The sequence below is a fragment of the Silene latifolia genome, chromosome 10 (assembly GCF_048544455.1).
Source record: "Silene latifolia isolate original U9 population chromosome 10, ASM4854445v1, whole genome shotgun sequence".
NCBI lineage: Eukaryota > Viridiplantae > Streptophyta > Magnoliopsida > Caryophyllales > Caryophyllaceae > Silene > Silene latifolia.
This window is the reverse complement of record NC_133535.1, coordinates 101,987,848-102,005,087: the sequence shown is the minus strand read 5'-3', so window position 1 is coordinate 102,005,087 and position 17,240 is coordinate 101,987,848. Positions and strand designations below refer to the sequence as shown.

General features: G+C 35.1%; 1 protein-coding gene across 1 annotated transcript; it reads right to left on the bottom strand.

Annotated features, from left to right (window-relative positions):
- Window positions 1–5,487: 5,487 nt before the first annotated feature.
- Window positions 5,488–8,156, bottom strand: LOC141605780 (small ribosomal subunit protein uS3z-like). Its single transcript, XM_074424669.1, has 5 exons — window positions 7,720–8,156; window positions 7,434–7,605; window positions 6,309–6,363; window positions 6,080–6,211; window positions 5,488–5,873 (listed from the first exon to the last, which is right to left on the bottom strand). Exons 1-5 carry the CDS (start codon window positions 7,895–7,897, stop codon window positions 5,694–5,696), a joined length of 717 nt encoding a protein of 238 aa, XP_074280770.1. The 5' UTR covers window positions 7,898–8,156; the 3' UTR covers window positions 5,488–5,693.
- Between the last annotated feature and the right edge of the window lie 9,084 nt (window positions 8,157–17,240).

Genomic DNA, 17,240 nt, shown 5'->3' with positions numbered 1-17,240 from the left:
TAATGGTTCCTCCCACCCGCTCCTCTCTTCACTCATCGCTTTCATGATGCCCGGATGTCTATCAGATATTAAACAAAGCTCGGTACGATGTGTAACCAAACATCTTATGCATGCCAAAAACCATGAACATGTCTCCGTAGTCTCCTTTTCAACTATGGCAAAAGCAAGAGGATATAGTTGATCATTGGCATCAACTCCCATGGCAATCATAAGCTCCCCTTTGTATTTACCATACAAATGAGTCCCATCAATTGTAATTATAGGGCGACAATGAGGAAAGCCCTTGATTGATGCTCCAAAAGCCCAAAATACTCGACCAAATATCACAACGTTTGGATCATCCGTTGGATAATTTAAAAATTGAACCACGGTACCGGGATTAGCTTCTTTCAAAGCTTCAAAGTATCGGGGAAGCAACTGGTACGATAACTCCCAATCACCAAATATGTCGGCAATAGCTTTTTGTTTAGCTTTTCATGCCTTCATATAAGTGATCGTGTAGTTAAATTTACCAATTATTATTTCAATTATAGCATTTACCGATAACCCCCAATCTGCCTCCACAATATTTCTAATTACACTACTAATGAAAGTTCTTCGCAAGTTTCGGTGGTCTATAGGCATGGTGTCTCCCAAACATGATGTCTCATGACTACCATTGTATCTCACAATAGTAAATGTTTCGGAAACCCCTTTTTTGGTAGGCTCTTAAGGTCCACTTACATGCTATAGGTTTTCTCCCACATTTGTATGTCACCGTGTGAGATTTTGACTCATGAATTTTGAAACTTTGATTTACCCTCAAATTATACTCCGTAACTGCGTCATTTCCCCAGAGGTTTCCTCCTGCGGAAGAAAGAATTCCGCGTTTCTTTTATGGAATTGCGGTGGATCTCCACTTCCTTATTTCTTAAAATAAGATTTTCGGGATATATTTTGCCAAAAGATATAAAATTAATTTATGGAATAAAAATATCCGGAATATTCCGACTCGGCATTTTAAACGGTTTATTGGAAAATGAAGCGGTTTTTGACCCATTCTCCAAATGAACTCTAATTACTGTCAAAATGACCGTATCGGCACGTAGATGACGACCAAGCGGTAGACACAAGTATTTGAGCTATCACTTGACGATAAAATTACGAACTGACATAAATCGTTCCGCGTACCAAACATGCGGCCCAATCATCACCGGGTGGCTTGCGGGAGGTGCAGAAATGAGGTATCTACAGGGAGGGGGGTGCAAGGGAGGGGTTACTGTTATGTTGTTGTTCATCGTTTTTTTTTTTTCGTAAATCATTATTTGTTTTTTTTTTCGAAAATCATTATTGGGTTTTTTTGTTAATAATAATTTGTTTTTTTAATAGTGTTATTTATTAATTATTTTTAATTTTAGTTTGATTTTTGTATTAATTATGTAGATTAATTTATTTATTTTATTTATTTGAAATTGTAGGGTGGTGACGATTTTGAACATATTGCCGATGATACGGTTGAATCTTCTCATGTAAAACTTGTGTTTGAATTTTATTTCTTTTGTAAAATCATAATTAGTTTGTTATTTTTTTGAATAATAATTTGCTTTTTTGTTTTATTTTATTTATTGATTATTTTTAGTTTTAGTTTGATTTTTTTATTATTTAAGTAGATTAATTTATTTATTTTGTTTATTTGAAATTGTAGGACGATGGTGATTTTGAGCATTTTGCCGATGATATGGTTGGCACTTCACATGTTTTCACTCTTGATCATTCCTTCAAATCATGTGCCGAACTGATATCGGAAACAAGAAGAATTGGTCTTTTACACAATGTTCATATCCGTTTACAAGTTTATCATGAAGAGCGAAGTGGTGGTTTTGGTGAACGACTTTTTTGTGACTGATCTAGACCATATCAATTCCGGTCGAATATAAACGCTCCATCTAGCAAATGGTTAACTGGCACGAAAAAAATGTCTCTGTCCATTTAGATTGAAAGGTATTGGGCAACCAGATGGTACGTGGAAGTTATTTGTTCTTAACGGGATGCATAATCACAAGCTTGTAGAAAAGGATGAAATTTTAAATCGTAAAGTCAACGAAATTATTATGAGAATGACTGCAAGTCAAGTTCCCGTGGCGAATATATTGATTGAGTTACGTAACCAGAATTATAAAGTTACGCAAAAACAAGTATACAATGTACGGGCCAGAGAGAAGAAAAAGGTGAAAGGAAACCGCACATCATCGGAACAATTACTAACACTTGCTGATGCTCATGGGTATCTACACTTTCATCAAACGATTCCCGGGAAAAAGAAAGGTACATCTGAGCTAACTGATCTCTTATTCGCTCATCCAGATTCAATAAATCTATTGAAATATTATCCTTTTATCCTTATTGCTGATGTACGTACAACACGAACAAGTATAAGATGCCGCTATTGGAAATTGTTGGTATTACACCAGTAAATAAAAATTTCTCTGTATTTTATGGATTGCTGGAAAATGATAGGGAGACGGCATATGATTAAGCGTTTAAGTGTATCAGGGAAGTATTAAATACAGATGAGAAAATAGTATTTGTGACTAATAGAGAAAAAGCGTTAATAAATGCCATTGAGAAATATTTTCCAAATGCAAGACAATTGCTATGTAGACGTCACATAGAAAAAGTCGTGGAGGCTTGGGTAAAGAGAGTAACAAAAAAGGGTTCAATGGGTGAAGCATTCGCAAAAGGGAGATGAAAAAATTTGGTAAATTCTGCAACCGAGGCTGAATGTTTGGAAAATGAGAGGATATGTTTCGAAAAATACCGGTTTGTCCCGGGATTGAAAAAAAAATTGAAAGAGACATGGCTTGACCTATATAAAGAGAGATTCGTGTCGGCTTGGATTAACAAGATCCTGCATTTTAGGAATGTTACCACAAACAGGTAATGTGTAAATACATTATTATGTTAAATACGGATTATTATTATTATTTTCAATTTTTTAAACTTGTATTGTGATGTTTGCCGAGTTGAGGGTGCGCATGCGTCGCTAAAGCGATTGCTAAAAACATCCAATGGTGGTTTCGACACAGTTTTTGAATCAATTAATAATTCTGTAAAACTTCATATTGGAGAGATAGTCAAAGAATTGGGCCGCTCAAGAATTATTCGTCTTCATATTGGCGTGGCTTTGAATGTTTATCAAAGATTGAATTTAAATGTTAGCCACCACGCGATTAATGTTATAGACCTTGCACTACAAAAGGCAGAATGTAATAATTGTGTTAAGAAGGCAACACATGGTTTACCTTGCGCATGCGAGGTTATTAAGCTACTCGACACAGGTATTTGCAAATAATATACAAAAAATTAGTTAATGATACTTGTTACTTGTTATTCGTGATGATAATTGTTGTTTTCTACGTGCAGATGGCTATGTTGAACTAGACTCTATTCACCAATTTTGGAAAACTTTAGATATCAAGACAGTTGTTGGAGAAGGTGTTGTCGAAAAGGAGCTTGAAGAGGAAAATAGGTTACGCAAACTAGTTGATGAAGTGACAAAGGGTGGTGCACAATCGATGAAAAAAATTTCTGAATACATTAAGAATATGTTGCATCCTCTTAACATTGTTGACCCTAAAGTTAAAAACACAAGAGGGCGCCCAAAAAATACCTCGGTGTCAAGAACACCATCACAATGGGAATATGTTGAAAAAAATTTTCCCACTTAGAGCTGTGAAAGAGGGAGATCAACGAACTCAGTCGGAAAGGAAAATGAGGTTCCTAAAAAGGGTCGTAAAAGAGGAAGAAGTAATGGTTCGGTCGCAAAGGAGAAGGAGCTTCTTACAAAGAGTAGTACACTGTTTCAATGGCCGGAAGATTTATGTGATATCATGGTAAGTTGGATAACGGACTGGGTGAATGTCATAGGTGATGGAAATTGCGGATTCCGCTGTATTGCTTTAGATATTTATGGCGATGAAAATGACTGGCTAAAGGTAAAACGTGATTTATTGGATGAGCTAGAGAATAACAAGGAGTTCTATACAAATATTTTTGCGGGTGTAAATAATTTTGTTGCCCTTTGTGATAGAGTTTCTTTTTTGGGGGGACAATGTCTTCGACCAAATTGGTTTGACACTGAGTTATTACTTGTTGCTGCCAATCGTTATAAACTTATAATGAAATTTTTGTGGTTTTGTCACGCTGTCAGAGTATGACTTGTTTACCAACGAAGGCAACAAATGTAGATGAAAATGGTCCAAGAAGAATCTTCTCAATGGTCTACCTTCAAGCCACGGAACATTTTGTATGAGTAAGTTTACGTAATTATTTTTGTATGCTTGAATGTTTTTATAATTGTATTACACCGTCTTACAATACTATATTAATGATTTTTGTAGGAACGGCTTAAAAGTAGGAGTCCATTACCAACACTTTACTCGCTTGATAATGTTCGATATCTGAGTGAGATTCAAGATAGATTAACTCTTTATCAAAAACAAGTACCGACCAAATCGAACAACGGGACAACACCTATTGAATTTGACGACTTGTAATAGTTTAGTTTAGTACTATCACGTATTGTTAGAGAAACAATATTAAGATACTCAATTATTATTTATATTTATATTTATATTTTCGTTTCATATTCATTGTGAAAATATACAATTTCATTTTACTAATTATCTCTTCTTGTTAGATGACAAGGTTCGTTGTGTCCGTTACCAGATTAAGCATGCCTCAATTCAGAACTGTTGTTTTCAGCTTATACATCTTGGAACATGGAATTTTTTGCAGTTTGTGATTAATTACAGAACTTCCCTTTACAGACTGACATGAAGTAAATACTTTGAACAACACGGTCAAACGGCTAAGAATGTTCTCCGTTAACCTATATTGGTAGACGTACAGGTTTCAACAATGGCGGGGTAGTGGAGTTATGTCGCTTAGACGACATTAAGTGTAGCATGAGTCATTTAAGTGAAACAAAGTACTCTGTGAACGAATTTAATGGCAAGTTCAAACTGTAAATTAAATTCTCTCAACAACACTTGATATTATACTGCAACTACAAATCGATAGTATCACGACATTTATTTACAACACTAATAATGCCAGCATTTATTTACAATACTATTTACAAGAAAAGTAGTAGTAGTAACAACTAACAACAACAACAACAACAATGGGTTTCCGGTGGACTACGGGGGAGGGGTAGTGCGGGGAGGGGCAGTGGTCGGAGGAGGGATAGGTGGTTGGAGCAGAGAAGGGGACTGCGGGGGAGGGGGAGGGGGCGGTCGCAGCAGCTGGCTGGCCAAGGTCCGGCAGGTGTGGTGTCAGCTGGAGTAATGGGTTTCCGGAAAGAAATGAGAAGTTTAACAATACCCATTGAATTATTGTCATTAAATAACCCATTAATTAATCCTGCGTAAAAGACTGAGAAGTCTTTCATTAATGATCCATCGTACACATACAAGTATACAATGCATTTGTAAGATTTCGTCGAGATTGTACCAAAATACTACTGTATTTTCCAGAACACATAATCAACTTCCAAAATCTGAACAATTGTACTGATAATAATACTCAAGGCTTCAGTCAAACCTCGTGAAAACTACAAAAAAAAGAAATGAAACACGAACATTACTGAAACTAAGAATTGATAAAAAGGTCTTTGCATGAAGTTGGGCTACTAATCTTCTTAAAGAAAAAGCTTAAGCGACAATGGGCTCCACAACATCAACTTGAGGCAAAACTGGAAGTGGAGCACTGCTAATAACATCATCCTCTTTTGGTGGGTGGATTATAACAATATCTGGAAGAGGAGTCTGAGGTCCTGTCTTTCCTTTCGGATCCCAGTCGAGCATGATCTTCACTTTAATACCCAGCACTCCCTGTGTTGATAAAAACAGGCCCTCTAATTAATACATGGAATTCAAATGCAAATTACCCAACACGCTATCATTACAAGTAATTTCTTCACCGACTTCCTAACACAACTTTCATTCGGGTCATCAGATACTGCACTATGCCGCATATAATTTCTGTGCAAAATAATCAGATAATTCATTCATAGACGAGGAATTTGACTTGGCATTACCTGTCTCAGAAGAACATGTCGAGTGGCAGAGTCAATGTACTCCTTCACTGGCTGACCAGATGAAATCATGTAACCATCCTTGAATTTCATGGACTTGGCACGTTGAGCCCTCAGTTTTCCACTGATAATCACCTGCACAATTAATTTAAAAATATTAATCACCCAAATCAACCATATGTTCTGCAAAAGACTTTTGTGAAGACAATTAAATGCAGACACCACAACAAACCTCACATCCCTTGGCTCCGCTTTCCATGACAAACCTCAAAACCCCATAGCAAGCCCTGAAAAGAAAATTTAATTACCATGAAGATACCGGTTAAGTAGCAAGGAAAATAAAACAAAACAAACAAAACATAAATATCTATAGAAGGGATATAAATCAAACCATAAAATGTTAATGCTGTGGAAAACAAATGCCCATTTCTTGTGACATCAGTAAAAAAAAATATCCAGCACTCTTGCTATGGTCATCTTCCGACACAAAATAGGTAGCAAAATGACCAATTTGCTTTGTAGATGACATAATGACACAAACTGATGCATGTAACTAACTTATAAGAGTCAAAAGCATAAATCGATGTACAAAAACATACACGCAAAAAAAAGTGATAATTTAACAAGATAATGTATCCTCAAAACAGTAACCACAAGAGAACACAAACATCTCATGAAGATGATACCAGGGAGGAAATAGCATTTAGTCATCTCCGACACATAATTGATACTGAATCCGCCAATATGCTTTAAAGATGACAACATAAACAATAATGAACAAGCTTTTAACCAATCACATTCAATTATAATTGAAAAATGAACAAATCAGATAGAAAATAACAAAGTAGAAAACCAACTGTGACCTACATAGACACATAATACAGCAACGCTTCATAGTAGACCAAGGGGGAAAAAGAAAAATGTCATCTAAAAAGATATAAAGTGCAGTAATCAATTGTTATATGTCCGTGTCGCATAATGGCAATGTATATCCAATTATATAACCATAATGAAACTCGTTGAATAGTATCAAGACCTCTTTGATAATGTAATCAACTCATATATGTTTGTGTTGCTTCATAAGAATCAGCATAGATCAGACAAAACCTTCCTAAAATCGTAGTGAATCTATGATGGATTAAGCAAACAAAAAAAGGCGCGGTAGAACGGTTACAACATACATCAGTTGGCAAAAACATTCATTCTAAACATCTAACAATCAAACAGCACACATTTCAATCGCAATCGAGACGGTTAATGGCATTCAACTTAATCCAATAACAACAGCGGTTAACTAATCAATCTACACATGAAAACATAAACAAAAGAAGTTGAGTTATGCAAAAGGTAAGAATACCTTCTGACAGCAAGACCCCCAAGGAGCTTGTAACGCAAAGATTCACACTGAGCAATAGCGCAAAGACCTCTGTTATTCACCTTCTCAGCATACAACTCCACTGAATTCTCTGGAAATCTAAATCTCTTTTGAACAATCGATGTCAATTCCCTTATTCTCCTTCCCTTTTCACCTATTCATTTAGGATCAACAACAACACCACTAAGAACCCAACAGAAAAAATAGAAATGAAATAAAATAAAGGGAATCAAAATGGGATATATATATATATATATATATAAATTACCAAGAACATTCTGGGTACGTGTAGCACGGATGATGATTTCTGTTCTCATAGGAGTAACCCTAACTTCCACGCCCGAGTATCCATCTTCTGCGAGTTCCCGAGTGAACACTTCGTTGAGTTCAGCGTAGAAGACGCCGTCTGCCACGAATTTCTTCTTTTTGCTCATCTGGGTCGCCATGATTTTGGAGATTTCAAGGAAGGAAGATGTTAACCCTTGAAAATGTTATCAACCCTACTGAATCTTGGAGGAGGAGTTGAAGGTGGAAATATCGAGTGGTATTTAAGATCGGGGGATTTTGAGGGAGGCGGGGTTCTTTTTAGGGTTTTCTTATGGAGAGAACCTTGGGTTGGGCCTGGCCTTTTACAACCTTCTTCTAAGGCTGAAGGGTTTAATTCACTTGTGATTACATTTTCACAAATACACAACTGTCGAACTCGATCAGTTTTTATGTATGAAAGCAGCTTTATAACAAAGTATTGGTCCTTCACTTTAGTAAGAGTCTCATCTACAACCGATCTCCGTTCCTAATATGTGAACATAATAAATTTAAAAATCTTATGCTATATTGAATAGTAACGCGTAATTTAAAAAAATATAATATTGAAAAAAAAAATTGACAATACCTCTGATGTTAAAGCTGCAAGCTCAGTGATGTTTCTTTTTAGAACTTTTTCTGCTAGGGAGTCTAACAACGAGATGCGTGTATCTACAGTGTTGCCGGTAAAAATTATTCTTAGATCACATCTATTTTAAATGTTATCATGGACAATGACACACATGTTATCTAACGAAAGGTAGATTAACTGTAATCAAAATATATGATGTGACTGACTTACGTAGATTGCGATATGCCATAATGATCTTGATGCGGGAGCATTAGGGTATAATGAAAATGAAGTCGAAATGTGTCCCAAATATTTTGAAAGGATCAAAATGAGCTCGAGTCTAGTGGAAATGATAACATGGAAAACAAAGAAAGTAAGCCAAAGTCGGTTATGGAGGGTTGCCAAAGTCGGTTATGGAGGGCTGCTCTATAATTCTAGTTTCCTTATTTCTATTTTCCTTATTCTAGTTAATAAGTTTAAAGTAGCGTTGTTATTTCCTTATTGCTTCCTTCCTAATATTAGTATTCAAAATAAGGCAATTGTGCCATAGTAGGAGTCGGTTTGAGGAGCTGATTGTGGTGTCAGTTTCAGGCTTGTTTTAGGAATGTGTCTTTGTCTGTTCTAAGGTAAGTGTAGCAGAACTAGTTTAGTATAAATAGAAGCCATTGTAATCAATTTTATGCATCCAAGTTTCAGAATTAATACAAGTTTTTCTTGTTGTGTGCTTATTGCTTGCGAGTTGTAAGTTCTTTATTTCTTCCTTGCGAGGTTGAGATTTTAGTGTGATTCGATCCTTGCGAGGTGAGAACCACCATTCGTGTTCAGTTTCGAGTTCCTTGCGAGGGAGGAGAGTTGTTCACGTCATATCCTAGTTTTAGTTGAGGGGTCTTGCGAGATTTTCACAACTAGTTCATATCCCTTATTATTTTCGTTACTTATACATATAAAAAAAAAAAAAAAAAAAAAAAAACACCAAAAACACATTAATTCCGTTGCGTATTTTATTATTCAAAAATCAAACATCAAAATCCGAGTAGTTTTACATCAATTTAGTAAAACTTGTGGTTATTTTACATCAAATTGGTTACCAGAGCCAAGTTAATAATTTGTTTCTTAACAAATTAATCTTGGGATGCCAGGAGATGCCGATTCAAGCAAGGGTACTGGTGACGTTACAAGCATACTTCAAACGCAAATAGATGAGATGAGGGAAGCTATGGCCGAATTAAAATATATGATGAATAACCTTCCAATTGGACGTGGTAGAGAACGAAGCCCAAGTCGAAGTAGATCACGTGGATCAGATTCAGACGATGCAACTTCCAAACCTAAGAAGGAAAGTAAGAACGATGATGATCGAGGCCTAAAACTTGACATACCTGATTTTAATGGTGATCTGGATCCCGAGAAATTCTTGGATTGGAATAGGCAAGTTGAACGAGTTTTTGAATACAAGGAGTACGATCAATTCAAGGTAACTATTCTAAAACTTACTAAATATGCATCGTTGTGGTATGAAAACTTGAAAAAACAGAGAAAGCGAGATAAGAAATTAAAGCAAGATTGATACTTGGGGGAAGCTAAAGAAGCATCTTATGAGGAGATTCTTACCAAGAGACTATGATCAAGAAAATTACCTTAAGTTGCAAGATTTGTCACAAGATAATCTGTTTGTGGCCGAGTATATCAATGAATTCGAAAGGATGACAATTATTTGTGACTTGGAAGAGAAGGAAGAGCTTAGAGTTGCAAGATTTATCAAGGGACTTACGCCATCAATTGCTAATAGGGTTGAAGTTCAAAACTACGATGGATTCGATGATGTTTGTCGACTTGCACTAAAATTCGAAAAACATGACCAAGGCAAGAAGTCCAATAGAAGCTGTGGTTGGTTTAGGTAATCGGATTGTGATTACGAGAATAACAACCATACCATGAATCCCAGTGAATCAAGAAAAGAAGATCCTAAAGACAAAGGGAAAACAATTGCTATTGAGCCTAAGAATACAAGTACTATGGGGCGATGTTTCAAGTGTCAAGGCTATGGACACATAGTTAATGAGTGTCCTCAAAAACGAGTTTTAGCTGCGCAAGAGCTTTACAAGATGGTTCCTAAATTTGTCATGCTCGAAAGAGAAACAAATCTGATCCTTGATGGTGTAAACGAAGAAGAAAGAATGATCTATGATGTCGAACCATTGAGTGATGATGATCAACAAGAAGCAGTGGTTCGCAACATACATCTACAAACTGGGCCGATTAAAGACGGACGGGTTGAGTTTTTCAAAGATGTTCACGAAAAAGAAGCAGAAAACCATGGAGAGAAGCCGCAGAACAGTACAGGTGATTGTCAAATTGTGGAGATGTCTTATCTTGCCCAAACAAACAGTTCACAAAACTGTCAAAATAAGAGTGAAAAATCAAAAGTGGAAGACGAGTTTGACACAAGAATTGTTGAATCTTTAGATGAAGGTGATAACGAAGAAATTCCAAATATGTCCAATGGTAAGTCCGACGATTCTTATTTATTACCAATCATAGGAAAGAAATTACTGCAAGATAATACCTGTTTAGATTTTCAATTCAAAGAACCGTATAAGTCGCCACTTGATATATCCATTGACAAGAAACTATATGGTGGGAACTATCAATGTTACTGAAGGATTCATTAATCTCTTATTAGATATTTCTAATAACTTTATAATTTTAATTTAGTCATAAACTATGTGGATCTTAGCATGCAAAACAAAAAGGTAGAGAAAAATCCGATTTTCTTACATTGAGTATGCCGAATGGATTATACTAATTTGGACTCCTTCCAAAATTAGTCTTCTTAAAATATTCCAAGTGCTCCAAATTTCACCCAAAATTCTTCAATTCTTCTAGATCCAAGTGTAGGATCTACTCCTCAAGGATTGTATCAAGGAATCGTCCTTAATTCATACACTAGTTGTAGGCTAGAACTAATATATGAACCCTAATTTACTACTAATATTGAGATTACTACTTCTAGTAATATTATGGTAATATTAGTACTATCGATGGAGTTTTACTGAGTTATTCTCAACCAATTTAGAGAGAAAAGAGAGACGAAAAAAAAGTAGTGATTAGAATGAATGATAAAAATAAGAGAGCCCTTATTTTTGTATGAAGGAGCCGGCACCAAGGGGGAGGAGGGGACAAGCATGCACAACAAATTTAATTTTGTTCTTATCAAAATTATAGGCTTGCATGCCAAAGATTAGTAGGTTATTAATGTGTTAATTTTACTAATAAAATAAACTAACCCGCTAACTTTTGTCCCTCCAAATTTTCGGCTATACCATGTAACATGGTATCCATTTTAACTTTGTGATTTTGTCAATTGTATACATATGTGTGATATGTGACACATCCTAAATAATGTGTCTTATGATGCAATTTTAACATATTAAAAATCATCATTTATAAATAAATCACATACAATATAAAATCCAGTAATTCATAATTACTTATGCTTAAAATGGACCATCTCATTATAATTTACAACAATTTGTAATTATAATAAACTATTCATTCTAAATTTAATGTTTCGTAAACAATAATAAAATTTTAGTAATATAACATTTTAATCACTAAAATGAATCTTATTTAATCATATTACAATAAGATACAAATTCTCACTCGTAAAACATATCAATCAATTTTTAGGGAATTAATTAACTCGTATCGATATACGATTAATTAATTAGTCAATTAAGGTTGCATTCCATGGAGATATGATTTTAAGGGGATCAACTGATCACCACCGTCATACGCTAGTAATGTCAAACTCTAGCCAGCCAATCATTACCGATTAATGTGGATCAGTTGACCAAATAAATGAATTATCCCTTTTGTATTCTTATTATGAGATTTAAACATGTGATCGCACTATTGTTAAGGACACTTACTCCAACAATCTCTCGCTTGTCCGAGACAAGTGTGCATCACCAATTCTCTTGTCCTATTACTATCTCCCACTCAATGCAAGGTGTCTTGCAGGTCGTACTTGCATTTGATCATATCGTGAGTGGTTTCATCGATCTGGAGAGTAACTGTCTGACCGGAATTATCTACCATAGATACCTTCCGAGTGTGGCCACGCATTTCCAGTTCATTACTCCTCGAGTGGCCTTGAGATATAAGATAACCCTGACAGGGATGGACAATTCCTATTGCACTCTTCCCTTCGAATAGCCACAGCTCATCATGACCCAAAATATGCCCATTAGACCCCAATTACGAAGGTCGCAGAACATAAATCAAAGTCACTCTGAAATTGTGCCATCTTATGCGAACAGTCTTTAGTCAAAGAATCGACTCATAAGAATACTATAGCAGCTCTTGCCACGACAAGGCTTTAAAAATTGTCAGAACTCTATAAGCGGTCATTGCCCGATAGAGTGTCCCATACAGTCTGCCTATGTGATCGACTAGTCATCTCTCATGACTCTATGACACTTGAACTTGTCATCAATCGCATCACACTCTAGTTACTTCGAGACGTCACCTCATATAAGCAACTAGGGGGCAATACTATGTTAATCCAGTTCACTTTAATAGGGTTCAACGTTGTCCTTACAACTTATTTGGATATAACAAAGTAATAAAAGAGTTTTAATAAAACTCAAACGATGAATGCATTATCTCATAAGTAAAATTGATACCATATCAATTACTACATAATCTATAATCCATACTCAATATTGAATACAACTATACATCTCAACTCAATTGAAATGGCATGACTTATCATGCTTAGCCTATGAAAAGGCCTTGGTTATCAAGTTTTAGCAACACTTTGCACTTTCCCTAACCTTGTACCATTTCCCTTTGTATAATCTTTATCATAACAACCTTTTGAGTACATGTCCAGATCCAATCTAGAGATAGGTTCCTTAGCCTTGGAATCACTCCCACTGTCCTCACAGTGTGCAGGGATAGGACCTTTGGTTGTTGGAACGAACTACCATGGTTCCTCCAATTCATAAAACCGAATCCTAATAACATCCCTTCCTACTTGCATTTTTCATAATTGCAAGTGTACTCGATTTTCGTTGTAAATCTCTCATTGTTCTACTGCCTAGAGCGTATCTAGCAGATATCCTCCTTAATTAATATAGCCAAGATGGTTCTCTAACCATCCTAGTGTGATTAGAATATGGTTATCGTGTAACTGCTTGCACATAAATCCATATCAATTCTAATCACTTAGCTTCATTTCTTTAGTGCTCCAAGAGAACTAACCAATGAACTATATGGCTATATTGAGACTTCTCTCAAAAATTCGATTTGTAACTTTTCGTCATATTCCAAGTATACGAAATTAAAGAATGGTGATACATCTAAGCGTAATGAATTAATCCCGCAGCGGAAGCAAGTGGATTTAATTTCTACATGTTCAATACCTTTGAACATGACTAGACTCTTATCAATATAAGAATATTCATTTAACGCTAATATCCTCTCAGAACTATCTTTATAGGCCTGGATACCTTAGAGATGTATTATTCTTCTCCTAAGTCTTCCATCATTCACAATGATCAATATGTCCCTTTTATATAAGACTAATAACACCACATTACTCCCACTAAACTCCATGTATAAAACGAACTACTCGACAATTCGAGAAATGTTTATCACATGATCAAAACATACAATTCAACTCTTTGATATCTACTTAAGACTTTCTCTCAAGTTCGCATCCTACTTTAGGATAGTTGCGATTTACAAAACTCATGCAAGATGATTTTAAAATTCAACTATATCAAATCATATCCGAATACAATGAAGCATTGTTGTTGCGTGCAAAACCCTTTGCCACCAACCAACCAAGCTAAATAAACATTTTCATGTCTATGCTTGCTTCGGACTTTCGCGGAGTTGAAACTAGATAGAGCATCATAATAAGTTATAGGTTTGTTATTTTAAAATTACATGACTCCTGTCCACTTAGATTTCGAAGAAATATTTACTGATTTTGACCAGGAAGGAACGTCTTCCTACGTCTTATTCTCAGTTTGTGGCTCTTGAACATTTTCTCCCACTCTGTCTATAAGAAATAATCCTCATTTCTCTAATAGACAGCATCACGAGCCACAAACCCTTTGTTCTCGTGATCATGTAGGAAGAGTGACCACATGTTCACTATCGAAAAGGCTACAATTTAGGTACCATGCCTAACCATATCACATATGAAATGTAGATGATTGCTTTAATTATGTTTTGTTTTAGTGGAATAAGTAAATACTGGACAAATTGTGATAGAAACTACTTCCAACTTTATAGTAAAGATTCAATCATATCATAATGAAAGTGAACTTGTGATACCATATCACACTCCTTTTGGTGCATATAAAAATCTTCACTTTATTGTTCTCTATATTAACAAAGTACCAATACTTTGGTTTTATTCTCTAGGTTTTGATACTTTTTAAACATTCATTTGAACTTATTCAAAGAATTTCTCTTCTTACCTCATTAAGTGGATACCAAGTATCTACCTAGTTCATTGGTAAAAGAGATGAAGAAGTAATAACCCTTTCTGATTGAATTGTATTCGACCATACACTTCTAAGTGTAAATGGGGCGAATATCTTGTTCTATTCATAATTCTTTTCTAGAAAGAAGTAATGAATTAATCTTGCTTTGAATACAAGATTTGCACACATACCAAGAGATTCCCAATCAGATGGTTGGGACACTAGTCAAAACTTGTCTCTAAATGCAATTTCAATCGAGAAGCGAGAAATAATTGGGGTCACCAATTTGAGTTTTATACAATGAATACACTACAACACTTATATGTCTACACATGAAATGGCAACTACCCTAGTTCCATTCAAGTAAATTTCTGAATTTATTTTTGCTAGTCGTCGTACGATTATCCAACGTTAGTATTCTAAGGATTTATAAAACCCTCGGATTGTGTTATGAACACATCCTCCTCTAAATACCCATTTAGAAAGGTGGTTTTGACAACTCTTTGCCATATTTCATAATTATGAAATGTGGTATTTTCTAACATTGTTCACAAATTTGTATCAAATACTCATGACATGATAATTCGCAAGAGGGCCATGTCAATGTCATACATATTCAAGAAGGAATATGTTGGTGTCACACGACCAACTTCCTTGATCTTTACGTATTAGGGATTTGTTTCTATTTTAGTGTCTAACACCTTCTCTTTCGAGCCTAGTTCTATCCTTAACAATTAAGATAGATACTTTACTTCTTATTGGTCCCACTAACTTTAAGAATTTCCATTTGATAAAGACTTATCTTCATATAAATTCCTAGTTAGTCCTTCACAAGGATGAACTTTAATGTGGTATTTGGTCAATTAAAATTTTTAACAAATTAATTTACCAATTTTATATTGTCATATTCTTAACTACTTAAGTGCTTGATGACAAGTGTTTAGGTTGAGCAATAAGACTTTTGAACCATGGATGCATAGAAGAAGTTATTCAAAACATATTTTGACCAAGTACTACTTCTATTCATATTCTTTACAAGAGATTATAGGTATGTTCGGAATTTAAGATGTTAATCTTATATTTGCATAGGACGATTCTTATCGAGTTCTATGGAATAGAACGATTCCTATGGATCTAGTCCACAACCTATGATACGGTTCATTTTAGAAAGAGATTCTATTTGTCGTGAGTAGTGGTGGTTTAGCGGAGACTCATGTTACAATCGAGTTGATAAAATATATGAGTTGGAGCGATAATAAAGAACAACATAAAACAACGAAATAGTGGGAAAAACAAACATTCATCGTTATAAATAAAAACATTTAAGAATGTTTTAGCATTTATATAGTGACCTCTACCCAACTATTATAAGTGATCCCGAGATCCAAATTCAAATCAACTCGGGCACGGTGAGCCGATTCATCCCTAATCAATATAACTCGGTGGATTAACTCTTTAATCGATTCTACTTCTAGATCTCTCGGTCGATAAAATTACTTTAATATTTATCTTTAGCCCGGAACACATGCAACTACGGTCACGAATACTTTCGTTGAGCTCAATCCAAATTTCGATGTAGTAACAATTTACCACCCACTTACCCAACGTAACAAGTTTAGCACCCCGGTGAGCCGAGCCTACTTCCTTGTGAAATTGGGGCTCATGGTTCTACTATTTGGTAAGGCTAATCCTCAATTATTATTTAGTGAGAGGTCTTGTCAATTTATTATCTATCACGTTTTAAGTGAACTAAAGCGGTGAACTACGATAATTATAATTGACACGGTCGATGAGTCGATAAAATAAAATGCATGTGTAGTTATGGCGATTTGGCTATGCATGCAAACATATAAAACAAATGCAAAGCATAAAGATAAAATCCTAGTATGGCCTTCCTAAAATAGTAAATCAAATAAACTATTTACAAATTCGGAAACCAACTCCTTTGGTCCCTTGAACTTCATTTGGCACGCTCTTCAAGGTAACACCGTCTTTGTCGGACCACCTTCTCGAATGACACCATCTTCAATGAACTCCGGAATAAATAAATTACATAGCTATTCTACTTTATACAATATAAAATAAAATAAAACTAAATAAAATAAAAGTGACACGAGATCACAATAATTACAACCGAATTGATATCCCATTCATTTCGGGAAATACCAATTAAACTAAGGCCATACTTAGTACAAATTATATAATTCAAAATTACATAAAATAAAATATGACAATCGTACTAAAAATGCAGCATTAATATATGTATAAAACATGCCATGTTATGTGCCAAATCGCCCTATTTAAGCTAATATCGTATATATGGTCCGGTTTTATGGATTATTGTGACAATTAACCATTTAAAATCACAAAATATTACATAAATCACATCTATGTCCAAGTTAATTACCCTAA